Here is a 27,538-nt window from a genome sequence, read left to right on the forward strand (position 1 = left end):
GGTCTTATCATGCAGATGACCGGACTAGAGCTGATCAGGAAATTCCAGATTTATTGGTTTAAATTCTACTCCTGGGCCAGGCTAAAACTGCAATTAGGTTACATATTAAGTCTTAGGTTAATTTATCAACAGTGACTCCAATTTGGGGCCTATTATTTCTTTTTAACCGGACCGTTATCATAAATCCCATTTTTCGGATGGGGAAAAGAAGGCACAGAGTGGCAGAGCCGGGATTACCAAACCAGGTTGATCTGGCTTTAGAGTCCATACCCTTAACTGTGATGGAGAACTTTACAATTTATTGTGATAGATTTCATTTCTTTAGTGACTGTCTCCCTCAATAATCCTCAGGGTCTGGGGGAGCGAAGACTTAGCTTCAAACTTCAAGGGCTTACCAGGCACACGGTAAATACTCAGTTGACTAGATGAATAATTTTAAAAAATTCGACTAATTCGAATAATTAAAAAAAAAAAACTCCTCCCTCTGCCTGACCTTGTAGAAACCGTGTTATCTCTCCCTGCTTGACTTCCCACCCAGTGAATCAGGGGAGTTGGGGTGGGACGACTGGCGGGTAGAAAAGGAGGCGAGCGCAAATGACTAAGAACAGGGGGTCGGAACACGGAATTGGGAGTGCAGATCCTCAGCTTCCTCCGCTGGGAGATGGTACCGACTGCACCGCGTGGTGCGAACGGTTACACTACCCCCTTCTTCCTTTCGGAGCGGAGTCCAAGCTTCAACACGAAGGCTCCCAGTGAAAGAGCTCGGGAAAGACCGGCGCCGGGACAGGAACGCGCGCAGCGTTCCGGAACCGCGTGGCCCTCGGTTCAGCCAAGCGCGGAGTAGGGCGGGGCCACCCGACCCGGGCGGAATCCGAGCCCAGCCTCGGCAGGCCCCGCCCCCGGGCCGGCGGAAGCGGGCTCGTCCTCACCTCCCAGACCTGGGCGTGTCCCCTCGGGCGCACGCGCGCGCACGGCATGATGGGAAGGCGCCCGCGCGGCGGCCATTTTGTCTTGTCGGCTCCTTTAGAGGAGGCTTTTCGGCCTGCTAGTGGGCCGAAGGGGTTGGCGACTGTGTCGCCGGCGTTTTCTTTGGCGGGTGCCAGGGCTGGTGGGAGCAGCCGCCCGAGAAAAGCACCATGATTTCGGCCGCGCAATTGTTGGATGAGTTAATGGGCCGGGACCGAAACCTCGCCCCGGACGAGAAGCGCAGCAACGTGCGGTGGGACCACGAGAGCGTAAGTCCCGCGGGCCTTGGGTCTGTGCCCGGGTGCCGTGGGGGAGGGGAGCGGCGCGGGCTGGGGCCCGTCCGGCCCGCGCCGCGATTTGGGGCGCGGACCGCGCCCGGGTCGAGTGTCTGGTTCTGTGGCGGGAGGGAGGAGCCCGCCCGGGTCCGGGGATGAGGGATGATTTGTTTTTGTTGTTGTTTTAGTATCGAGTAAGTCTGAGAGGGCCTTTGGCCGAATTGAAAAGCACCTTAGTAAGGCAGGGAAACGCGGGAAAGGATTTTATTACATCTAGAGGCTTTGGAGTTTTCACCTCATTATGAGATAGGGAAAAAGGCAAATTCTTCCGTTATTTGGGTTGAGCGTCGTATTTAGACTGAAATATCTGGCCAGGGTTAGTGGTAAAAATTGTGGCACTGTATTACTTCAAGAATGGTTCAGTTTCGACGCTTATATGAGGAAATAAAATTTTAAGAGGTCATAACTTGGTAGGATTTCCCGTGATGATTTACAGATACTGTTTGATAGCAGTACGTTTTAGTAAGCCTTTCATGTAGATGGTTGTCAGGGTTTTTTTCTTTCACAAAAGACTTATTTGATAAGAGTACAGGTATCTTGATGAGCACTGAGAAACGTGTAGAATTGTTGAATCATTGTACACCTGAAACTAATAAAACACTGTTGATTATACTTGAATAAAACAAAACTCATTTGGTTCTTTTTATCTTATGAGTAAGGGTAAATACAACCCCAGTTTCACAGATGAGACTTGAGAGGCTACCCAAGGTCTCTTGGCAAGTTAAGTGGCAAAACTAAACCTAATCTTCGTAGTCTTGTTCACTTTCCACAATCCTATCAAACTGACTCTGCAGATACTAATGTATTTCAAGTGTTTTGAACATGCAGCGTTGTGTTAGGTCTTAACCTGAAGAACAGATGTAGATTTTAATTTTACTTAGCTTGCAGTTATAACCAAACAACATGATAATTTAAAGGCAGTTACTAATCAAAATAGGTATAGTTGAACAAATGCGCTTTCTAAAAAAGTTGTGCTTTTTTTTTTTTTAATGTAGGCTTTGGTCAGAGTAAAATTTCTCTTTTGCAATGCAGGAAAATAAGCAGGTGCTAGATGAGTCCTTTCTGTATCTTAACAAGTAAGTGGAAAGCTGTATTGTGGTGTTGCTTGATTCCAAAGTAGTATGAAGGGTTATGGTAGAATTTATTGTGTGGGGTCAAATTCACATGTTTGTCATTGACCTCAAGAGAGGGGAAGCTTTTTGAAAGCCTTGTCTCTCTCTCCCTTCTCTTCTCTTCTAGATAGACATTGGGGTTTTTTCCCTGCTTGTTAAATAGGAAGCTGAGTAGCTTTGTTGCTTGTTTTGACCCTCTTTCTTTCTAGGCATTTGTCCTAGTGAAGTCAGTTTTTCTTTTATTAAGAATCTTTCCATCTTGCCTTGCAAAAAAACACAAAAAACAAAAAACATTGTGATTTAGTTGATGTGCAAATAGGACATTTTGGACATAATGTATTTTGGGTTAAAGAGAAAATTGCTTTTGATTGCCTGCTTATCAACTGAAGCAGTCTAAAGTCTATGCCTCCTTGTTTTTGAACACGTGTTGTGAAGAAACTTTGTTTTCCTGGTGGTAGTATATTGCCACATTGCTTTTTATACCATGGGTTTATAGTTAGCAGTGGGCTCTGGGAATTGCAACTTAGGTTTTATGTCATCTCAGCTATAATCTTTCACTTACAGTGTTTCTCATTGATTTAAACTCTCGGTGCTTGTCACCGGGATTCTTTATGCCTTTAATGACAGATTGCCCTTCATTCTCAATCCAGGGATTTGAAAAAGTCAATTACTGGTATTTCAGATTCATTTGGGGGGGGGGGGAGGTTCGTGTTGACCTGGAACAAAGCACATGGCCTCTTCTAAATAAGACTGAATTACTCTGGGGTAAAATAAAGCTGTGGAAGCTCACGGCATCACTTCCGGGTTCTTTGCATATTCTTATGCTGTTGGTTGTTAGTGGTAAAATCCTGGAAAAAATGGACAGCCCCGGCATGTACTCTTAGGGTGTCAGGATCACTGCAACCTGATATTTCAAAATATTTTTACATTCCTATTCTATCTGGAAAATTTTCTTTGCTACCTTTGCACTAGATGGGAAAAGCTATTTCAGCTGGGTGGGGTCCTTTTTTTTTTTTTTTTAAAGATTTTATTTATGGAATTTGTTTTAAATGCAGATTTCTGTACTTCCCCTGAAGAAATTCTGATCTGTAGGTCTGAGGCAAAGCCCCGGAAATCTGGGTTTTCTTTAAATGGCCTCATACAAATTGTAAAGCTTGTGAACTATAGCTTCCTGACCCACCTGATTAGTCTTGGGTTTTTAATTGTGAACTAGTAGCACTTGAAGCTCCTTTTTAAGTGAAGGAGATGTAAATTATCGACCTTTCCTTTGTTTGTAATGGTGTATGTGTAACCACTATCCCCGTGGAATCTTGGAAAGTGCTTTACTGAGGTTTTACAGCATTTCCAACTTATTTGTAGATTGCTATCTCAATCTGAGAGAAAGTAGTTTTCAGCTAAAGTCAAATTAGTTTTAATACCATTCCAAGCATTCATTCATATATCCTACCTCCTCGCTTATTAATATTTTACATTTCCTTGAGGTTAGTATTTTTGCATTAAGCAGTTTGTTTGCTCTGTTAATTCTAAACAACTACCAGTAACGAGAAAAGTATATGATTTGCAGCAGCCTAGCATGAGCACCTTTCAGTTAGTGTGCACATGGGGAGATTTCAGTCTTTGCTAGAGACGGCATGAATAGCTTTCTAATTATCTGAAAAGATTGTAGGGGATCTCCCCTCCCCATTGATTAATTATTTAAGAGAAGGGGGAGGGGCAGAGGGGGAAAGAGAAAATCTTAAGCAGGTTCCAGAACTTCCAGCATGGAGCACAGCACAGAGCTCCATCTCAGAACCCTAAGATCATGGCCTGAGCTAAAATCAAGAGTTGGATACTTAACCGACTGAGCCACCCAGCCGCCCCTATTTTTAAATTTTTTTGTAGGGGATTTTAAGCTTTGGTCTAGAGTTTTCATTATTTTTTGTATACTATAACAGGAACTTTATAGTTCAAATTGAGGTTTTTACATTGTAGATCTCAACCCAGAAGTGAAATTATTTAACTGTTGGCCTAACTCTGATTCTAATAATATCCAAAATGGGATTTCTTTGATCATTTATCAAGTTCAGGTGTACCCCCTGTTCAGTGAAGGTTTAATAATTTATGAAGGGAATTGAACTAAATGTTCTTTTCTAAAATCTTCGGAATGTTAACAGATATTTTCATTGACACTGAAAGCTGTTTGGAAAAGAAAAGTTAAAACTCTGTCCACATTTTTACTTGTGAACTTTGGAAACAAAAATTAGTACTTATAGTGCATGATATCGAAGTATTTTTCTGGATAGTTTTAGTTCAGCGTCACCAAAATGTTCTTTCTGTCAGAAATGTAGGCGTTTCCGGTCCTCCTCTATAGTATGTGCTAAATGTTGGGCTTCTTCAAATTGGCAGCAGTCTATGTGTTGTATGTGCACATAACTGCTGTTTGCTTCTTCCCAAAACATACAGAAGTAGAGTGAATTCTCTACATAAGAGGTAATGCAACATTACCAACACATTGCCAGTATTATTGTTTCTATGTTCCCTGTCCTTTCCTTTATTTTGAAGCAATTCTATCATTTAAGATTTAAAGACATCATTATATATCTTTAAAATATAAGAACTTCAAGAAGGCATAACCACAATATTACCATCACATTGAAAATACTAAGGTATTTCTTTAGTATTTGTTTGATTGCTTTAGGAAAAATGTGTATCATTAGAGTTGATTTCACAAAGGGAGAAAGTTTTAGTAATAGTGCTTCATTGTTTTATGAAATATGCTTAATTTTCTCATCATTCTCTCTTTTTTTAAGATTTATTTATTTATTTTGGGGGGAGGGAGAGAGAGTCTTAATCAGACTCCGTGCTGAGCCTGTCGCGGGGCTCCATCTCACGACCCTGAGATCACCACCTGAGTGGGAGCCAAGAGTCGGCTGCTTAACGGACTACACCATCCAGGTGCCCCAATTTTCTCATCATTTCTTAGTTGTAACTTGGGGAAATTTCCTGTATTCGTTTATTCAACAAAAATGTAGCACTGTAATAGTGTGGATATGGCACTTGGCCTGAGAGAACCATCAGTCTGGTGGCAGATGTAAAGGAGTAAACGTGCTTTTGTAACACAATTTGGTACGTGCCACAGTAGGACATGTATAGGGTCTAGAAAAGCACACATGAGAGGGGCATCTAATAACCTAGACTGGGGTACTTGGGAAAGGCCTCTTAAAGTGGCCCTTAAGTACTGGGACCTGAAGGATTAGTAGGAATTGGCCTGAGGGAATGGGAGAGAAGACATGTTACTAGGGGCTGGAGAAAATCTTAGGCCTGAAAAATTGTGAACAGTGTTACAGCTGGAGCCCTTGTTGGTTTTTGTTGGGGAAGGGGACATGTGGATAGGTGGGCAGGAATCTGGTTTTGAATGGTTTTTATAAGCCTTGTTAAAAGTTGGGACTAGGGACACCTGGGTGGCTCAGTCCATTAAGCACCTGCCTTTGGCTCAGGTCAAGATCCCAGAGTCCTGGGATCAAGTCCCAGGTCGGGCTCCTTGCTCAGCGGGAGGCCTGCTTCTCCCTCTGCCTGCCACTCCCCCTGCTTGTGCTCTCTCACTCTCTCGCTCTGACAAATAAAATCTTAAAAAAAAAAAAAAGTTGGGACTAAAATTACATTGGGAAACAATTGAAGGCTTCTAAGCAGATCGAATAGCAGATTGTTGCCAACATGATGAATTTTAAATGCCAGTATTTAGATGACTAGAAATTGAATAAATACATTCTTTTTATGATTTATTTATAAAACGGAACATGTTATCTCGTGGAACCAAAAATGTATCCAAGGTTGTTAGTAACTTAGAATACCAAAGAAAATCATAGTTGTCTGTAAAGACGTATGTCCATTAATGATTTGAAGGCTTTACTATCTGTAAATAATAACTAGCTGGCCTGACTGTTGGGGTGAGAAACAACTAGGAATTCAACTGACTTAGGAAAAGCAGTTTAACAAAAATAATGCAGACGGCTTTGAAAATATTTGATTAGCTCAAGGGAGAATTCTCTTAACTGTTTGATTCAAGTGGGTGTAGAAAGACAAAAATCAGTAAGGTATTCTTAATGTACTTTTGTGATCAGAAGTGGTCTAAATCGATGACCAGAATTGATTGTGCCTTGAAGGAGTGAATAGTGAATGTTAAAAAAAAATAGGACTGTTTTTGTTAAGGTGGAAGTCTAAGCATATTTTGAGTTAGATACTTGCTTAAGTCTCCCAGCGTGTGTGTTGTCTTTGCATTAAATATGTTCTTTCCTTTAAAGATTGATTCCATTAATATATTGGGAATTGATTTTACTATTTTTTATTTCCCTCTGAGTTTAGCACCATTGAAATTATTTTTTTTTTTACCAAAGGAGACATGCTTGCTGTAAAAAATTAAAATTTAACTTAGAAATAAACAATGAAAGTCTGTCCTTGCCTCCCCTCCCCATTGCCAAATCCCTCTAGAAAACTTAAAAATTGGTATGTTTCTGAGCCTTTTTCCTAATATCTTACAGACATATATATAAGTAGAAGTTATAGATAGCTTAATGTAATATTACATAATATGTAAATATATATTTAACAACTTTTCATTTCTGTTGTGGCATCCTTCCTTGGGTGCATGTAAATCTACCTTAGTTGGGGTGCCTGGCTGGCTCAGTTGGTAGAGCATGTGACTCTTGATCTTGGGTTGTGAGTTCGAGCCCCACGTTGGGTGTAGAGATTACTTTAAAATAAAAAAAAATATAGGGGTGCCTGGGTGGCTCAGTCAGTTAAGCATCTGCCTTCAACTCAGGTCATGATTCCAGGGTCCTGGAATCAAGCCCCACATCAGGCTCCCTGCTCAGTGGGGAGTCTGCTTCTCCCTCTGCCCCTGTCCCTGCTTGTGCTCTCTCGCTTGCTGGCTCTCTCAAATAAATAAAATCTTAAAAATTTTTTTTAAATAAAAAATCTTTAAAAAAATAAAGGGGCGTCTGGGTGGCTCAGACAGTTAAGCATCTGCCTTCTTTGTGGGTCATGATCCCAGGGTCCTGCTCCATGTCGAGCTCCCTGCTCAGCAGGGAGCCTGCTTCTCTCTCCTTTGCCCCTCCCCCCCACTTGTGCCCTCACACTGTCTCAAATAAATCTTTTAAAAAATAAAAGATAATTGGGGCGCCTGGGTGGCTCAGTCGTTAAGCGTCTACCTTCGGCTCAGGTCATGATCCCAGGGTCCGGGGATCGAGCTCCGCATCGGGCTCCCTGCTCTGCGGGAAGCCTGCTTCTCCCTCTCCCACTCCCCCTGCTTGTGTTCTCTGTCTCTGTCTGTCAAATAAATAAATAAAATCTTAAAAAAAATAAAAGATAATCTATCTTAATTTTTTAACTTTTTGTTCCATAGTGAGTATATAGATTATATCTAATTTTTTCCCCATTACCAGCCAAGCTGCAGCGAACATTCTAGTACACAAAGCTGGGTCACTTGTAGGATGGGTTCCTAGAAGGATAATGGCTAAGGTGAATGCACGTTTTACATTTTGACGATGCTGCCAAATTGTCTCACAGCCCTCTAGTATTGTTTGGAGTGTCATTTTCCCAGCACTATATCACAGGTCAGATAATTGTTTTAATTTTTGACAATTTGACTTTGTTTAATATGATAGAAATTTGCAATTAAAATTTTTGAGTCAGATTTCCAAGATTGATTGTATTTCTGCTTTCTCTTCACTGGTGGTGACTTCAATAAAGGATGCTATTGAGATTGAACTCTTCTGGTCAGTAGTGTTGCCTTAGTTTTATCAAGAGGATAAATCACAATTCTGGCCACCCTACTGTCTTGGTACCTACCCCTCCCACCTTTGGTTGTCAGACTGTTAGTATTTTTAAAGATCCTTAGTCCCTGGGGAGGGTTAAAGAAGCAGTCTAAGTAGCTTGAGTTTAATGGGTAGAGTAACATTTTGATATGCCATTGTGTTACAGTGTATCTTAAGGAGAGTTGAAGAGTGAAAACATACAGAACCAGATTAAGAAAGGGGGTTCTAATCTGGATTCTGTAAATAAATAGATACCTTTAGGGCAGGTCATGTGGTTGCTCTCCCTTGTCTCACATGGGATGATTGGACTGAATTGTAAGAAGCACCTGGTTAGCCCACTGGCAGGCATGTCTTACTTGGTATACATAGTGCCTAAAACCATTTAAAAAAAATAACTTGAGTAGTATTGTAAAAATCAGACAAATTTGCCCCTCTCTCCCAATGGAACAAACATATAATTTAAGTGTTAAAATCTCACTGTGGGGGCGCCTGGGTGGCTCAGTCATTAAGCGTCTGCCTTCTACCTTCAGCTCAGGTCATGCTCCCAGGGTCCTGGGATTGAGCCCCATATCCGGCTCCCTGCTTGGCGGGAAGCCTGCTTCTCCCCCTCCAACTCCCCCTGCTTGTGTTCCCTCTCTCGCTGTGTCTCTGTCAAATAAAGAAATAAAATCTTAAAAAAATAAAATAAATAAAATCTCACTGTGAAATATTGTCTGCTTTTTTTATATGCGGAAACCAAGGCAGAGTTAAAGTCTGTAGTTCACAGTGGGTGTCATCCAAGATTCAAATTCTGTACTGTGTTGTCTCTCCAAGCATACCTGTTTACACTAGCCCATTTCATACTGTTAGGTCTTTTTCACATGTTTTCCTTATGCCTAGAATGTGTTGCAGGTTTTCTACTTCTGAATTTAAGAACCAGTTCAAGCTTCATCACCTGTGATGACCTGACATTGCTGACTAAAATCACTTCTGTATCTAGTGTTGCATGTATATTCTAGTACACTCTATTTTTTGACTGTCTTCTGTTAGACTGTGATCTTCTTGAGGAGTGGGTCTTACTCATTCTTGGATTTCCTGCACTGTTTTAGCACAGTGTTAAGTGATTGTTGAAGTGCCATTTTCTACCTTTTAAAATTAAAATGTCACTTAAAATTAAATGCCACTTTGGGGCGCCTGGGTGGCTCAGTCGTTAAGCGTCTGCCTTCGGCTCAGGTCACGATCCCAGAGTCCTGGGATCGAGTCCCACATCGGGCTCCCTGCTCCGCGGGAAGCTTGCTTCTCCCTCTGCCACTCCCTGCCACTCTGCCTGCTTGTGATTCCTCTCTCTCTCTCTGTGTCAAATAAATAAATAAAATCTTTAAAAAAAAAAAAAAAAATTAAATGCCACTTTATTTTTTAAGGTTCTTTTTTTTTTTTAAGATTTTATTTATTTATTTGACAGAGAGAGAATGAGAGAGAAAGCACATGAGAGGGGGGAGGGTCAGAGGGAGAAGCAGACCCCCTGCTGAGCAGGGAGCCCGATGTGGGACTCGATCCCAGGACTCCAGGATCATGACCTGAGCCGAAGGCAGTCGCTTAATCAACTGAGCCACCCAGGCGCCCTATTTTTTAAGGTTCTTTTAAAAACTCAAGTAATCTACACCCAGTGTGGGGCTCAAATTCACCACCCCAAGGTCAAGAAAGAGTTGCAGACTCCACTGACTGAGCCAGTCAGGTGCCCCTAAGTGCCACTCTATTTTTATTTATTGATTTATTTATTTAAAATATTTTTTATTTGAGAGACAGAACGGGCAGGGGGGCGGGGAGAGGAAGAGGCAGGCTCCCTGCTGAGTAGGGGGCCTGACGCGGGGCTCCATCCCAGGACCCTGAGATCATGAGCTGAGCCTAAGGCAGATGCTTAACCGAGTGAGCCACCCCGGCACCCCCTAAGTGCCACTTTATATTAAAATCCTATGCAGTACATACTAGATTTGAGAGTGTGTTCATTTTATTTTTAATTGAAAATACTGTTTTGAAATTGTATTTTATTTAAAAACTGACAGTACATTTAAAGTTTTGACCACTTAGAATCTATGTTTGTCTATTTATTTTTTTTAACGTGGGACTTGAACTCATGGTCCTGAGATATGGAGTCCCATGCTCCACCAACTGAGTCAGCCAGGTGCCCCAAGAACCTGCTGTTTTTTAGAAAGTCTAATTTATATGAATAAGGGTGAGGTTTTAGAGTAAAACTACACAGCTGTGGAAAATCACAAGTATTTTAGTTTTAAAAAACAACAAATATCAGACAGTTTATGACAAACCTTGAAGCTAGTAGTAATCACCAGTTTTACAGAAAGCCACATGATATATGGTAAAGCCCAAACTCAGATTTGGGTCAGTTTGATTTCAGTGAAAAATATTATTAAAACTAAGATTCAGTAAGTACTATATTGATATTTCATTACCAAAAAGAATTATATGATTTCCTTCCTAGAGAAAGTTTGTATTGGCTTATGTTTTAGAGTCAGGAGAGGGACCATGGAGATGTTTATTCCTTTTGTTCTTTTAAATTTTTTTTTTTTTTTAAGTAACCTCTACAGCCAATGTGGGACTCAAACTCACAACCGAGATCAGGAGTCACATGTTCTACTGACAGAGCCAGCCAGGTGCCCCTATTTTGTTTTAATGATGAGCCTTTTTTGAGGATCATAGAGATTGACTCAGTATAAACAAAGGAACAGTAGTCTTATGGGGTATTTTTTGTTTTATTTTTTTAAGGTTTTATTTATTTATTTGACAGAGAGAGACACAGCAAGAGAGGGAACACAAGCAGGGGGAGTGGGAGAGGGAGAAGCAGGCTCCCTGCCAAGCAGGGAGCCTGATGCGGGGCTCCATCGCTCCATCCCAGGACTCTGGGATCATGACCTGAGCTGTAGGCAGACGCTTAACGACTGAGCCACCCAGGCACCCCAGTCTTATGTTTTATTAGTTAAGATGATAAATAGAACTTGTATTAAAAAGGATAAAATCAAAGATGCACAATAGTAAAGTTTCATACTATGAGCGCTACGTACTAAATTTAGTTTTAAATTATATAACTGTACAATTTTTAGATGTAAACGCTGCCAATAACTATTACTAAGCTATTATATGTAATTATTACAGTTATTGGAAATTTGTTAAATAAATTTTGAGCCCTGGGAACCAGGGTTAATGGTCTGAAAGATAAATGGCATACTCTTTGTCTCTCTCCTCCTTCCCTCAAATAAAAGATTCCTAATTATTTTTAAGATTGAGTGTTGGCATTGGTATTTTATTGTGATACACTTACTGTGGATGCCAAGTGTAACAAATCAGACTTTTTGATAATTAGAAAAGTATATAGCATTTTAAAATATCACATGAGCACTGAAAATTTGGAAATAATTTGAAAAAACACTAACTGTGAGCATATAGGAGTTTTCTTAATAATTTATTTGTAAGAAGAATGTTTAAATTGCAAAGAATAATTTTAAAAATCCAGTATTTAGAAGTACTTCTAAAGAAAATGATACAAAGATACTCTATGTATAACAGGTTAATATTGATATAAAACTAAATCTTTAAATATAATTTTTGAATCTTAATTGTTCTTTATGACCTTAATTCTTCTGGACAATGTTTATGAAACTATATTACTTCAAGTGTGAAACAGTTGATCTTTGGGGTACCTGGCTGGCTCAGTCGGTAAGAGCATGTGACTCTTGATCTAAGGGTTGTGAGTTTGAGCTCCACAGTGGGTGTAGAGATTATTTGTAATCTTTACTCCCAATGTGGGGCTCAGATTCACAGCCTCAAGATTAAGGGTTGCATGCTCTACCAAGCCATCCAGGTGCCCCGTAGGTACTGCTTTTTAAAAGTTGAGGGATGCCTGGGTGGCTTAGTCGGTTAAGTGCCTGCTTTCGGCTCAGGTCATGATCCCAGGGTCCTGGGATCAACCCGAGAGTCCCGCCAGCCCTTGCTCAGCGGGGAGCCTGCTTCTCCCTCTGCCTGCTCTGCCTACTTGTGCTCTCTCTCACTGATTCCCCTACTTGTGCTCTCTCTCACTCTCTCTGACAAATAAAATCTTAAAAGAAAAGAAAAAAAGACTTTTAAGGAAGAAAATAACTGATTGCAGATTTAACATCCAGTCCTGAGTATGAGAGTTCAATCTTAAATTTAACATGTTTTCTTCTCATATGTCTTAGTTTTACATTGATTATACAATAACAATGAAGTAAGAAAGACGCTTTGGAATATTGCTTAACAGGTTTTGGTTTGCAGTGTATCAGCTAGAGCAGTCTTGAAATATATCTGAAGGAGTTACAGAAGTACTGATGGAGAGAATTAAAAGTTTGTTTCGTATTAATAGTCTTTGTTCATACCATAGGAGCCCATCAGCAGTTGCTCAGTAAAGTGCTGGTGTATGTGAAAATATCCAGTACATTTAGAGTTAAAGGATTTCTTAAGGGAAGCTACCAATCCAGATTGCTTTAAATGAATGTTATTTGTAATTTAGACAGTGATTCCCAAATCCTAATCTGTAAATTGGTTCTGGTCTTTTTAACAAAGTTAGAATGATAATAACAGTTTTAAGTTTTTTGTTTTTATTTTAATAAAATTAAAATTTGTTCTTCTAGAAATCTTTCCCATATTGTTGCTATGTGGGGAGAGCGGTGATTAAAAGTAGGTAGTAGGAAGTACTGGTAATTCTCTCCTGCACATTTTTTACTGAAATCTGGGAGTTGGAAAGTCACTACTGTAATTAATGTGGGTTTAACAAATAAAATTGTTCTCATTTGGTTGAAAGATGAAGGTTAAGAAATGAGAAGATAGTAATTTGGCACTCTTTTCCAGTATAGTTTTAAAGCTGAACAATTTTTAAAAGTACCTTTGTTTTTCTTCACTAGGTTTGTAAATATTATCTCTGTGGTTTTTGTCCTGCGGAATTGTTCACAAACACTCGTTCTGATCTTGGTAAGTGAATTTTCTGTGTAGCTTTTATCAAATTATGATTTAAAATAAAAACTGGTACTTTATAAATTCCAAAAAGTTTTCTCTTAAAGTTTGTTGATAAGATAATTTCTTTCTTGGCTTAGATTTTTGAACATATTAATAAATGCCAGTCTAGTTAAACATGGTGGCTTAAGTGAACATACATGTCTATTTCCACTCCCTCCCAAAACCCTCCACTAAAATGAAAATTTAAAAACAAAAAGTGTAAACAGAAGAGGCGATAACAATTCTAGATACCAACAAATTTTTGGAAGATGACAAGTGGATGGAAGAGTAGCAGCAAACTCAACAGAGCAGAGAAACCTGTACCCTAAAAGCCTGCAGAAGGGGATACTAAAAAGAAGTTTTGATCAGCAGAACCCTGGACAGGCTCAGCATTTGGAGGCGTCAGGTACCATAGAAGGCAGAGTTGAGTCATGGGGCTGAAAGTGAAAGATTAGTTAAGGGTCTCTCAACCGTGACATTTGATATTTTGAGCTGGATAATTTTGTTTTAGGGGGGCTGTCCTGTGCATTGTAGGATGTTTAGTAGCATTCCTGGCCTCTACCCACTGGATGCCAGTAGCACCCCTCAACTGTGACAACCAGAAACGTCTCCAACTAAAAAGGCATTGCCACATGTCCCTGGAGGGACTCTTAAAACCTGTGCATCTGGTGATTCTCCGTCTCCCACCCCTGCATCCCAGGAGACAGTAGGGGGTTCTTTTCTGGAGAAATTGGACCTACGAGACTGTAGTTCCATCTGAACCACAGAATGCAAAAAAAAATCGAGTGACTTTTCTTCTCCCAAGGATGGTACATAATTAGTATCATTCTAGAAACATAAAAGAGAAGTTAATTATTTAAGCACGATGCTTGCCCTAGAGCCTTAGAAGCACATTAGGGCTGGACGAATCTAGATACTGGGATTCTAGACACAGCATAGGGCAGTAATGAGTAAAAATGAGACTTATTAAGAGAGTTAAGTCTATATTCTTAATAGTGGGGTTTTCCCATTCCCTTCCTCTGCCCTGTTCCTAGAAGGATACAGCCAGATGTTTTTCCCCAGGCAGAAGAGAAGAGGATTCTTTAGAGAAAGTGAACAGTTCCAGAGAAGTGATCTACAGGTACTGACCCTTGGGGAATCTCCTAAAAGAATTTTGCTGCCTGATTTTCCTGTGGTAAAGCCCATTCGTTGACAAACCCTGCCTGTGCATACCAACTTCCAGTTAGATTTTGGAAGTGTTTTGCCAGCCAAGGAATACCAGTTAGACGCGTGAAGAAAACCTTCAACATGCTAGATTAACCAAAACGGGCGGGGTGCGGGGGGGAGTTTAGTGGAATTAGAGATAATGGTGAAAGCAGAAGAAGAGATATTTTGTTGTTGTTGTTTTAAGTAGTAAGCTCTATACCCAGTGGGGGAACTCACAACCCTGAGATCAGGAGTTGCATGTTCTGTCGACTGAATCATCCAGGTGCCCTAAAATACTAAAAGTCTTAACTAAATTTAGTATCCTCAGAGAAATAAGAGAGGATATCAGGAATAGGATACTATATAAAAAGGGAACTTTTGAAAAACCAAAAAAGAGCTCTTGGAAATTAGGACTGAAAAAATCTGAAATAAAATCACTGTTAAGGTTTGAGAATAAAATCAAGGAAATTTGCTGGAATGTTGGGTGATCGGACAGAAAAGATTAATAAAATTTGAAAAAATGATATTCTAGAGAAAGCAGAAGGGAGGAAATTAAAGATTTTGCAGTACTGAAGGGCGGTAGTCTATAGATTTGAGTGCGTCCTTCAAATGCTCAGCACACTGGATGAGAAAAGATCCATTCAAAGGCACACCACTGAAATTTCAGAATGGTGGGAGTGGGGCAGGGGCACACAGGATTATGAATCAGAATGGCCTCAGATTTGTCAGTAACAACACCAGAAGCTTGAAGACTTTGGAGAAACACCCTCAGGATTCTGAGTGAAAAAATATTTTTCCTAGGTTAGCTATATAGCCAAACTTCAAAGTATGAGAGTGAAAAAAGACATTTTCAGACATGCAAGATCTCAACAAATTTATCTCCACGATTCTTTTCTCTGGAAACTCCAACACATGGGTATAAAACCAAGGAGAAAAACAAGAGATCCAGTAAACTGCATCCAGTCCAGACCAGAAAAGGAACCTTTCAGGATGACCACTCTTAATAGTGAGCTTAGAAAATAAGCAGCCCAGATTGAAGCAGAACAGAAGGCTCAGGGGCAAAACTGAAGCTGATTATCTGATAGATTTGGAATCTTGAGAGAATTTCTGTAGCTGACTTAAAGTGTTTGAGAAGAGTTCAGAAATACAGAAATCTAAACAAATGAATTCCAACAGAAATGTGAAGTATATCCTAAGTCGTCATAATACCCCTTTTGTTTGGCTCAGCAGGTAACAGTACTTGCATAGTCAAAATATAAAGTGTTTATTTAACTTAAAATTCTTTTGATCTAAAATTTTGATGTCTAAGATAACTAAGAAAAAGCAAAATAGCTTAGAAATATGGAAATAAATTCCAGAAGGCATAGGTGACATGGTTGAAATCGGTTGCCTTCTGGAGGTAGGAAGGAGTAGGACTTGAGCATTCTTACACTATTTGGCTTCATTTGCAGATCCCCCAAATTAGTAAAAGATGAGTGGTAGACCAGTGGTTCACCTTCATCACGGTTTTCTTGGGTGGCACTGGGTACAATTTCTGTTTTCTTCCAACTCCCTCTTCTTTTTTCTTCTCTTTTCTTACCATATAGTTGCTCTCCATTATACTGATCTTGAAGATTAAGGAGAACAATTTTCATGTGTTTACTTGGGCACATTACTTTGTAATTCATTAGGCTCAATTTTGGTGTGTACAGACTATTCTGTGATAAAATGGGTTTTGTTTTCCTTTTTTTTTTTTTAAACTACTTTTAGTTTTGGCGAGAGAAAAGGTGGTTAACGTCATTAATAATTTATACATTCATATTTCTCATCTTTTTTTTTTCAGGTCCATGTGAAAAAATTCATGATGAAAACCTTCGAAAACAGTAAGTTACCTTTATCAGTCATTTCCTCCTGCTCGGTCATTCTTTGGTTTAAAGGGGACAAAGATTGAAGAAGTAATTAGAATGAGTATAAAATGAATGTCTTGTTGGGGTTCTATTCATTAGGTGGGATGGTAGAAAGTTATAGCTTCAAAAATGATACGATCAGCCACTATATGAGTGTGTATTATATGCGTAAATACTATTGAATCCTAAGCTTTTTTCCTATATCATCTGTTTTTTAACAGTCCTGATTTTATAAATGAGACTTGTCCTGGGGCGAGGATCACAGATCCAGTATTGTGATAGAGCTGGTGTTAAAGCACCTAGCTTTGCCCTATTGTAAAGTCCATGCTCTTGGGCGCCTGGGTGACTCTCTTAACCAAACATAATGTTAAGTACTTGTCTTCCCTTTACCAGGATGGGAGACTAGAAATTGACTTCTTACATACCCAGTTTACTCTTCAGAGTAAATGCAACAATCTATAAGATTAGTTAAGATAGACTATGTGAGTTGTAATGGATAAAGATTTGGAAAGTAATGCTTATTAATTTTTATTCTTAACCAGGTATGAAAAGAGTTCTCGTTTTATGAAGGTTGGCTATGAGAGAGATTTTCTGCGATACCTACAGAGCTTACTTGCAGAAGTAGAACGTAGAATTAGACGAGGCCATGCTCGTTTGGCATTATCTCAAAACCAGCAGTCCTCTGGGGTGAGTATGAAATTAATTTGTAGTCTTTGTAAAGTGTGTCCTTGTTCTCTGGAGACCCAGAGACCTCCCTAGTATTGAAATTTGTGGTCAAGTTCATTGTGTTCTTTTAGAATGACATAAACTTAAAAGGCATTCATTTTTTTCAGTCTTCATTAGTAATACTCATTTTGGTACTCATTAAGATTTTTTTCCTAGTTATCAGTAACTGACAAAATATGTAATTAGGTAGCAAGAATTGAAGGTAATTGAGTTACTATCCTTCTAACTCAACATTTTAACTATTAAATACAAATATGTATGATATGTGAGTGCTTGAATATTTGTTTTTTACTTACTGATTGATAACATATTTTATTATCTCTTCAATAGGCAGCTGGCCCAACAGGCAAAAATGAAGAAAAAATTCAGGTTCTAACAGATAAAATTGATGTACTCCTACAGCAGGTAAGAATTGTGTACATTAATAACGAAATATTTGGAATAGACACTTAACCAAAGAAGATAAAAGGGTGGCAAATACATATATGTAAAGGTGCTCAAAGTCATTAATCATTAGGGAAATACAAATTAAAACCACAATGAGGTATTTATTGTACATCTGTCAGAATGGCTACAATTAAAAAGACCATACCAAGTATTAATGAAGATGTGGGAAAACTGGAACTATCCTACACTGCTGGTGGGATGTAAAATTATAACCACTTCGGAAAATCGTAGGTTTCTTAAAAAGTTAAAGATCCACCGTGAGTCATTCCAGTTCTAGATATTGATCCAAGAGAAACAAAAGCGTATGTTTACAGAGTTGTATTACCAATATTCATAGCAGCTTTGTGCGTAATTGGCAAAAATCCCTAAACTGGAACTAGCTCAGATGTCTCTCAGTAGGTGAACGGATAAATGCTGTGATGTATCCATGCAGTAGAGTACTGCTTAGTAATAAAACAAATCAGCTGCATTTAACACTGTGGGTGAATCTTAAGATAATTAGGCTGAGTGAAAGAAGCCAGATTAAAAAAATAAATAAGTACATAAGTCCATTAATATACAATTCTAGAAAATGTAAACTGATCTATAGTGACAGCAGATCAGTGGTTGTTCAGGGAGGAGGTACTACAAAGGAAGTTTGGGGTGATGGATGTGTTCGTTATCTAGGTGAAGGTGTTAGTTTCATGGTTGTCAAAACTTTCAGATTGTGCACCTTAAAAATATGCAATGAAATATACTTTATTAATGCTGTAAAAAAATCAAAAGGGTAAATTTAACCCAAAGAGGCTTCAATAAATGAAACCAAACAAAAGACCCAAAACAACCATGAAATGATAATGAAGCTTAGGGAAGAACAGAAGAATACTTGGATAGTTTGGTTAGAAAGGAGTCTTGACTGCTTTGCTGTTTTTTTGTTTTTTTTTTAAAATCCCCCTTAGATTGAAGAATTAGGATCTGAAGGAAAAGTAGAAGAAGCCCAGGGGATGATGAAATTAGTTGAACAGTTAAAAGAAGAGAGAGAATTGCTTAGGTCCACAACCTCGGTGAGTAGCAACCTCATTTTGACTTATCCAGGCTGTTCACTGTGAATTACTAGGACCTATTCCTATTTGAGAATCTTAATAAACAGTTTCCTAATGTCCTAAATCAAGAGTCTGCAAACTGTATCTTAAAGGGTACACAGTAAATACTTAAGGTTTGCAGGCCACAAGGTCCCAGGCAGCTACCAAGCTCTGTCTTTATATTATGAAAGCAGCTTTGGATAATGCATAAACAAATGGATGTGGCTGTGTTCCAATAAAACTTTATTTATAAAAAACAAGCTTCTGGCTGCTGCATGTCAGCCCATGCCTTAGATCATGACTATTCCTTGGGGCCTGGGTTTTACTTACCTTTTTTTTTTTTTTTTTTTTTTAAAGATTTACTTACTATTTTTTTTTTTTTAATTTTATTTATTTATTTGAGACGGGGAGGGAGCAGAGGGAGAGGGAGAAGCAGACTCCTGTTGAGCAGGGAGCTCAATGTGGGACTCAATTCCAGGACCCTGGGATCATGACCTGAGCTGAAGGCAGACGCTTAACTGAGCCACCCAGGTGCCCATAGATTTATTTATTTTTAGAGAGAGAACATGCATGCAAGTGGGGAAAGAGGGAGAGAAGCAGACTCCCCAGTGAGTGGGTAGCCCGATGTAGGGCTTAATCTTATGACCCTGAGATCATCTAAATCAAAAGTTGGACATGACTGAGCCACCCAGGCACCCCTTAACTTTCTTGTTATGATAAAGTACCCCATATATACTTACCTTAGCTCAAAATTGGTATACTCTTTACTTTTTTGTATTAATTGGAGAATGTGATATACATGTTTTGGATATTGATGGTAGAATATAATTGGCCATTGGTTCCCAAATACTGAATAAGATATGTACAGATTATGCTCAGTAAGGTAGTTCCCTAAGCATTTTAGGGTTAAAAAAATTTTTTTTTAAGTATGCTCTATGCCCATTGTAGGCTTGAACTCACAACCCGAGATCAAGAGTCACATGCTCTACTGACTTTGCTAGCCAGGCACCTCTTGAAAAATACTTTTAATATGGAGGCCCCACCTTTAGCCTGTTGAAACTAAGAAATGAATTCAGACTAGAATATGTAGCTTTCTGAAGGTAGTTAACATTTTTCAAGGTAATGTGGACAATTCATTGGTTATAGTTGAGTGATGGGGTCTCATCACTTCCTTGTGATACGGGAAGTTGGTTGCTGTTGCCTTGCTTCCCTACTTTAAAAGTTGACCAGTTGCTGTTCAGTATTAGGGCTTTGGAGAAATTTACAAAATTCGAAAACTATTCTAGATTGTAAGTACTTTTTTTGGATTTTGTTTCTTCTCTCTTCCTCAAATATTCTTATAATAACTGATTTATCATTTCAGACAATTGAAAGTTTTGCTGCCCAAGAAAAACAAATGGAAGTTTGTGAAGTGTGTGGAGCCTTTTTGATAGTAGGAGATGCCCAGTCCCGGGTAGATGACCATTTGATGGGAAAGCAGCACATGGGCTATGCCAAAATTAAAGCTACTGTAGAAGAGTTAAAAGTAAGCTTCTTTCAAGCATGTACTTTAGCCACAGCTAATACTCTATTTTAGTATGGCTAAAAATTGATCACATTTAGCTTCTTGTTGATAGTTTGTGTGTGTTATTTGAAACTGTAATAATCCCTATAAAATTTTTCTATTCATCAATTATCAAAGGGCTTTATTTTCTTCGCTCTTCTGTGCCAGGAATTTGGGAGAAAGAGTATCCCTGAGGACTTAGTCAAGAAACAGTACCTTGCATGCAGACATGGTGTTGGAATTTCTACATTTTTCTTTTAGGGCATCAAATTCCATATGTTGATCTATACATGCTTTATATTAGGTTTGTTTGATAATGTCTTTAAGGGTACAGTTCTATAAAAATCAAACTTGATTTCTTTTAGGAAAAGTTAAGAAAAAGAACCGAAGAACCTGATCGTGATGAGCGTTTAAAAAAAGAGAAGCAAGAACGGGAAGAAAGAGAAAAAGAACGGGAGAGAGAAAGAGAAGAAAGAGAAAGGAAAAGACGGAGAGAAGAGGAAGAAAGAGAGAAAGAAAGGGCTAGAGACAGAGAAAGAAGAAAGAGAAGTCGTTCACGAAGTCGGCATTCAAGCCGAACCTCAGACCGAAGATGCAGCAGGTCTCGGGACCACAAAAGATCACGAAGTAGAGAAAGGAGGCGAAGCAGGTATATAGCATGAGAGAGCGTGCAGTATGCAGTAGCAATTGCTAGTGTTATTTCTTTGGTCCTTGGGAAGCTCTTAAGTATCATCAAGCACTAGGATGGATTATGAGAGTGGAATCAGTGAGCCAGTCCATCTTAAAGGCAACTTCTTTGCTATTTCCCACCAGTCTGAGGAGGTTTGAGGCACTCTTTCTAGGAAGTCCATGTTACCAAATGGTTTCTTTAAGTGCATCTCTTATTGATTCTAAGAAGACATTTAAATTATAAGTTATTTTGGTAAAATTACCTACTTTTGCTTTGGATGACATCACGCGGAACATAAGAATGTGTTTCATAACTAATTCTTTAAAAATACAAAAAAATGATAACAGTTTTCTGTTTTAGAGTTTGGATTGAAGAGGAGTCTTTTTTTTAATATTTTTTTATTTTGATAGAGACACAGTGTGAGAGGGAACACAAGCAGGGGGAGTGGGAGAGAGAGAAGCAGGCTTCCTGCTGAGCAGGGAGCCCAATGCGGGGCTCGATCCCAGAACCCTGGGATCAGGACCTGAGCTGAAGGCAGACGCCTAACGACTGAGCCACCCAGGTGCCCTGAAGAGGAGTCTTAAAGAGCATGATGATAGGGGCACCTGGTTGGCTCAGTCCATTAAGTGTCCAAATCTTGATTTCAGCTCAGGTCATGATCTCAGGGTCATGAGATCGAACCCCGTATTTGGTTCTTTGCTGGGCATGGAGCCTGCTTAAACCCCCACCCCCACCCCCCATCCCATGTGTGCTCGCTCATCCTTTCTCTCTCTCTCAAAAAAAAGTCATGTTGATGACTATCTTAGCACTATTTGAAAAACTGAAGTTAGATTTTCAATAATTTCCAGTTCTTAAGATTTCTACTGTAGATATGTATTAGTGGATTCTACTCATTTGCCTTTTGTATTTTGTTAATTGTTGAACAGTGTATAATTCTTGCAAGTTTTTTTCTCATTGTAATGTCAGCTGAAGTTGCATTCCTTTTGTTTTCAATTGTGAAGAAGTAGAGATCGACGAAGAAGCAGAAGCCATGATAGATCAGAAAGAAAGCATAGATCTCGTAGTCGGGATCGAAGAAGATCAAAAAGCCGGGATCGAAAGTCCTATAAGCACAGGAGCAAAAGTCGGGACAGAGAACAAGATAGAAAATCCAAGGAGAAAGGTTAGTTTATGTGAGAATTTAATTCATTAATAGGAGACTATTTTCACACTTTTTTCTCCCCACTCACATTTCTTTGGACATAGGCAGAGTCCCATTTCAATCTCTTTTTTTTACTTACTGCGAATACCATTCAGTAGGAGACCAGCAGTATTTTCCCCTTTCTTCCTCTGATTTGTGAGAATGACAGTTGACCTGGTGTTTTCTTAGAACATGTTAAAACCACATCCTTCAGTTATTCACCTAAAGGTTTGTCGTCTCGATTTTTCCAAGTACTGCATTACCTTTCAGGGTTATTAGAATTAGTAGAATTTATTAGCTTGTTTATTGGCAATACTTTTTTTTATCTGCTGCGTGTACCATAGTATGTCTTGCAGAGTAAGTGTGCTGTGTTGCATTGGTCCTCATGTGTAGCCTTCATTTACCTGTGTAATTAACTTCCAAGTTTGTGGAAGTTGAATACCTTACCTATGTCTTAACCATGTTTTCTATTGAAACAACATGCTCTTTCCTTTGTACTTTTCCCGTTGGTTTTTGGTGGCATTCCAGTGGCTGGAATGCACTATTCACTGCACTGTTAATGGACTTTTCATTTTGTCTTTGGCATGTTTTCACCTGGATGTTCTCATCTTTTAGCTTAGTCTTTACTGAAAGATAATTCTTTTAAATCATCAGGGTCTCCTTTCTGTATTTTCTTTAGCTTCTTCAAGCATCTTTCATTTTGTATTGACTGGGCCATTCTGCTTTGCATGGTTTTTAGGAATGAGAGCAAGGGCCAATTTCTAATTTTCTTGGCTCTGCTTGTTACATCCTGTTCTGCCTGTCTGTGTCCATGTTTGATTACCCAACATATGTGCTGCTGTGTTTGAGTTTATTAAACTGGACTTTTATATGACACTCACTTCTTATTTTCTCTTTTGGAACTATTTTGTGGTGGTTGTTTTTTGTGGGTTTTTTGGGGGCCAGACTCGGGTTTTGTTAGACTGATTTAGAGAACTAGCACCGCAAACAATGGACATAACTTTCTGGTCTTAGGCTTTCATTTTTCCTCAAATAGGTGTACCTTGTCTTTTAAAAAAATATTTACATATATTGGGTTTTTTCTTACAACATGGAGCAAATGTTAAAAAGTAGGAAACAAGGACAATTTTTTAAATTTACTGTCACGAGCTTTAAGTTCAGAAATTACTTCTGTGATTCAACCGGCAGTTTTTACAAAGGATTGTTGCCTGATTTTACATTAGTTTTAAACTTTCACCCAACCTTTTTTGCAAGACTTTGTGTAGTGTCTCTTTCGGGGGACAAGTCCAATCTCAAGAGCCAGCTAATGGATGTCAGAGATCAAATTAGTCACTTCTCTTTGAGAATTAAAGCTCTTTGCTGTATCATACTTCGTGTCACTTAAAATAGTTGGATTGGTTCTTGGGACAAAAGCTAGCTAGCCTTCATAACTGTCTGGGATCAACAATGAGCAATGGCCTGACTAAAAACAGGACATGTTTGTGTAATTTCTGGGGAGAGCAAAAAGATGTCCTGAATTGCTTAGCTATAAAAAATCCTAATTGTGATAATGACATCATAGAATTTAATAAAACTTTTGCTTAAGTAAATAAGCTGCATTGTGTTTGGATATGGACAAACAGGATTTTCCTGGTGAGGGATGGAGGAAGGAGAGAATTCGGAGAAAGCTCTGCATCAGGTCCACCTTGAAAGATTGGGAATGCATTACAGATTTGTTTTAAACTTGGGGATCTCTTCTAGAAGTGATACGATTTATTGGCTTTTGAAAATGCCATGTAGCCATTCAGGCACTCCTAGGTAATAGATGACTGAAGAAGGCCTGAACTCTGAGCAGGAATAGCATTTAATGGCACGAGTTAAGTGGAGTTTACTACTCCACGTGCTGCAGTGGAAACACTTCAGTTCCACAATGGAAACTGGTTTCTTCCACAGACCTATAGTTCTTAACACCAACCGATTTAGGGTTCTCTCTTTGTCAAGAGAGTTTCCTTTTTTAATCCGTAGCCCTGAAATCCACCACATTTTGTGGATGTCCTTAGGACTATTAAGATCTACCATATCTACATAGGGCAGAAGATAAGATTATTGGACTGACTACTAGTCCTCTACGGGGCAACAAGACGACTCTTCTTCATTGAAGCTACCTGTGCACCGGAGAAGCCCATAAGGCACAAAGGGAGGACTTTCCCACAAGGTCAGTTAGAGCACACTGTACTGGCACAGTTCTCATAAGTCGACAGACAGACATGGAGCAAGTCCTGCAGTCAGCTACTCGGACGTTGCTTCGTGTGCATTTTGCAAGTCTTACGGACTGAATATGCTCACGTACGATCGATCTGCAGTTGTTCCATTCTTTGAGTGCCCCTGCCACGGCCATATTTTGTTTTCATTACCATCCCTCTCCCACTTGCTGTTGTGTCTTAACAACTTTGTCCAGAATCTGTAGAGGGTTGTGCTTCTCTTAAAACGTCTGTCTTATGAACTACTCTGCTAGACCAGCTATTCTTAACATAGTTTTACGGGGAAAAATAATTCTTCCACAAAGCTTGTAGTTTGCATTAACATTTTCTGTAGAAATCTTTTGTTAGGCAATACTTGGAATTAAAAAAGCTGGAATATACTTGACCCATGTACCACTTTCTGCCCCTAGTCTGAGGTTTACCATTCCAAGGAAAACAGTAGGAGAAAAAGTTGAGATTTACTTTTTCCATTCTTAATTCGCAGTTGAGTTGAATTTTAATTTTCTCGTTTTGGAAAAACAACTCTGAGATGGCATATATATTACTTTTCTTAGCAAAGCACCAAAGTTCAGTACTTGGATTGAGATCTGAGATCTGCTTTCTTTCATTGGGCTTGTTCCTCTTAGGTATTCAAATATGTACATATGTAAGTAATCTTTTGCATTAAAAAAAATCTGTAGTTGGAGAAACCTGCCTATTAAGTGTTCAGCTTTTTTCACCCTTTGCAGTTACTGTTTTTACTTTTTACCTTCATAATTTACTTCACGTGAACGCAGTTTTTGTGTACTATCTTCGTAGCTTTCCCATTGCTTTTTGATGTTCCTTACCCCAAATGAAACTTACTTAAGTCTTAGATCCTGCGGTGATTTGGAGTGGCCCGTACTTAGTAGCTTCTCACCAATCGGAGAGAATATGCCTACTGTTTTCACCTTTTGCTTTCTCGTAATTCCTTGTACGGTCCTCTCCCTCCTTCATAAATTATAAATTTTATCCCTCTAATAGATTCATCAAACTGTGTTACTTGCAGTCTGTGGGAAATAATTGTCTTTTCATCTCTCAATTGTTTCACTTTTCAAAATGTCATGTATGTATTGTATTTTACTTTAAAATCCACGATCAATGTCTTCTTTTATGGCAGAAAAGAGGGGATCTGATGATAAAAAAAGTAGTGTGAAGTCCAGTAGTCGAGAAAAACAGAGTGAAGACACAAACACTGAATCAAAGGAAAGTGATACTAAGAATGAGGTCAATGGGACCAGTGAAGACATTAAATCTGAAGGTGACACTCAGTCCAATTAAAACTGATCTGATAAGACCTCAGATCAGACAGAGGTAAGTGTATTGTTTCTCACTTTGATTAGGGCTTTTTGTTACTGTTTGACAGTGCAGCGTAAGTATGCACAGATGAAGATGGAGCTAAGCCGAGTAAGAAGACATACAAAAGCATCTTCTGAAGGAAAAGACAGTGTAGTCCTGCAAAACATTTTGAGGTACATTGTTTTGTCTCAGCTATTTTGTAGCAGACTCGTGCCCCCATTAGTGTGCCTCTTTGGAAATTATTGCCCACGTTTGTAATATAGTCGCCATTGAAAATTAATTATCCTTTTTTTTAGGGATTTTGCTGTCATTTCTTTTTTTTTCTTTTTTTTAATAAAAAGGTTGAACTGTTTTTTTTTTTTTCTTTTTGGTATTAAGTCCATCTTGTGTTGGTACATTGGCAGAGACATATGCTTTAAAAACTTAAATATTTCTGAGGCACATGTTGGACTACTTTGTTTTAATTAAACTGCTAGTATTTATTTGTCAAGGATGTTTCTAGTTTTTTGCTTTATTGCCTTGCATTCTAATGCAGTTTGTTCTGTAACTCGAGAGCCAGTAGCATTGGATTGATGGAAGTGTAGGGTTTATGAATTATTGCAGCTGACTACCATACCTCACACAGCGTTGGTGTTGTGAGCGGCCCATGAAAAGCCAAATTAAAAATCAAGGATTCAGTCAAACTAAGCAGGTACTCATGCCAGGTACTCCTTTCTCTACCCACATCCATGTTTGAATGCTATTGCCTGTGATCTTTACGCTTAACTGTTGTGTATCTTTTTTGTTCTTTACAAGAAGCACAGAGGGGTTTTTTGTGTATTGCGTGAAAACTTATAAATCAAATGTTAACAGAATGGAATTTTTTTTCAACTGTATGTAGGGATGCAGTGGTGCCCAGAATTAGATATCTTTAAAGAATTTTAAATACAATAAACACTTCATATTATTCGCCTTGTTACATTCAATGCAATTCTCAAGTCTTTAAGAGGTATGTGTTTAATATTTCCTACGGTGTAGGAGCATTTGCAGTCAGCCATAGGTGCGTAGGCGTAGTCCCTGGCTGATAATGTTTAAAGCAGCAGTGAGTAGCAAGGACAGACACCTTCAGTCTCTGAAACACAAAGAACTGATGAATCGGATAGAATGAATTTGGGTTTTTAAAGAACTATTAAAAGTTAGGTTTTATAAGAGTTCTTAAAACCTATAAACTATTCATTCTTTGGGCTAGTGGCTTGGGATTAAATAAATAAATGAAAGGGACTACCAATTAGTTGGTTTGTCAATGTCTTTCTTCTTCTAGGACAGCAATATAGTGTTCCGTGTGTGAGCCATTCACACATAGACAAGCATACACAGGCACAAGGCTTTAAGTCCACACTGATGCCTTGAGAATTAAAAAGAATACAAACATTCCATATACATATATTAATTAGTAGTTAGTGACTGGGCCAACACTTAGTCATAAAAATTTGCCTTTTACATGTTGTCTAATTATCATTTTTCCCCAAATTTTGCATTGTAGGACTACTGTTCGAAGATTTTTGGAAGAAAACTGAAAAACGGCATAAAGTGAAGATCGACATTAAAATGAGGTGAAAGAAAACTATAGTGGCATAGAAAAAGTATAAAGCTCAGTTAGTTGTTTTTTGTTTTTTGTTTTTTTTGTTTTTTTTTTATTAAAAATTAATTCAGGACTGATGTGACCATACCAGATTTCAGAACATGTGTTGATAGTATATATATATGCCACTGAAAACTTAGGTCCTGTATCATATTTTTTTTCTTTTAAGACTTTTTAAGAAATATTACCTAAACATGTGGCTTGCTCAGTGTTTAATTGCAAGTTTTCATTCTTGGACTTTGAAAACAGGATTAAACGTTAGTATTTGTGTGAATCAGACTAAGTGGGATTCCATTTTTACAACTCTGCTATACCTAGCCTTTGGATTTAGAAGTGAAAATAAAGTATCTCTGACTTTCTGTTACAAATTTGATTGTCTCTGTCATTGAAAAGTTTTAGTATTAATCTTTTTCTAATAAAGTTATTGACTCTGAACTAGTCCCTTGTTTTAAATAT

General features: G+C 38.7%; 1 protein-coding gene across 9 annotated transcripts; it reads left to right on the forward strand.

Annotated features, from left to right (window-relative positions):
• Positions 1-958: 958 nt before the first annotated feature.
• Positions 959-27,517, forward strand: LUC7L3 (LUC7 like 3 pre-mRNA splicing factor). 9 transcript variants are annotated; one of them, XM_032428634.1, is made up of 12 exons: positions 959-1,235; positions 13,116-13,182; positions 16,214-16,253; positions 16,820-16,964; positions 17,334-17,408; positions 18,389-18,493; positions 19,875-20,036; positions 20,420-20,703; positions 21,726-21,886; positions 25,283-25,423; positions 25,529-25,634; positions 26,984-27,450. In XM_032428634.1, the coding sequence occupies exons 1-12, from the start codon at positions 1,137-1,139 to the stop codon at positions 27,015-27,017; spliced, it is 1,419 nt and encodes a 472-aa protein (XP_032284525.1). In that variant the 5' UTR covers positions 959-1,136; the 3' UTR covers positions 27,018-27,450. The 9 variants fall into 9 exon arrangements, 7 of the variants coding, with proteins under 7 accessions (XP_032284525.1, XP_032284524.1, XP_032284526.1 ...); XR_004302330.1 differs by lacking the exon at positions 25,283-25,423 and adding an exon at positions 23,973-24,098 and having other exon boundaries at positions 960-1,235; XR_004302329.1 differs by lacking the exons at positions 25,529-25,634; positions 26,984-27,450 and adding an exon at positions 23,973-24,098 and having other exon boundaries at positions 960-1,235; positions 25,283-25,368.
• Positions 27,518-27,538: the final 21 nt, after the last annotated feature.

This window comes from Phoca vitulina, unplaced genomic scaffold (assembly GCF_004348235.1).
Source record: "Phoca vitulina isolate PV1807 unplaced genomic scaffold, GSC_HSeal_1.0 scaffold40, whole genome shotgun sequence".
NCBI lineage: Eukaryota > Metazoa > Chordata > Mammalia > Carnivora > Phocidae > Phoca > Phoca vitulina.

What these genes read in the sequence shown, in the direction of transcription:
- LUC7L3 (XM_032428633.1), top strand. Translation starts at nt 1,137, where the DNA reads ATGATTTCGGCCGCGCAATTGTTGGATGAGTTAATGGGCCGGGACCGA. An exon ending in TGCGGTGGGACCACGAGAGC is followed by an intron (nt 1,236 to 13,115) that starts GTAAGTCCCGCG and finishes TTTCTTCACTAG; the next exon opens with GTTTGTAAATATTATCTCTG. An exon ending in AAACACTCGTTCTGATCTTG is followed by an intron (nt 13,183 to 16,213) that starts GTAAGTGAATTT and finishes TTTTTTTTTCAG; the next exon opens with GTCCATGTGAAAAAATTCAT.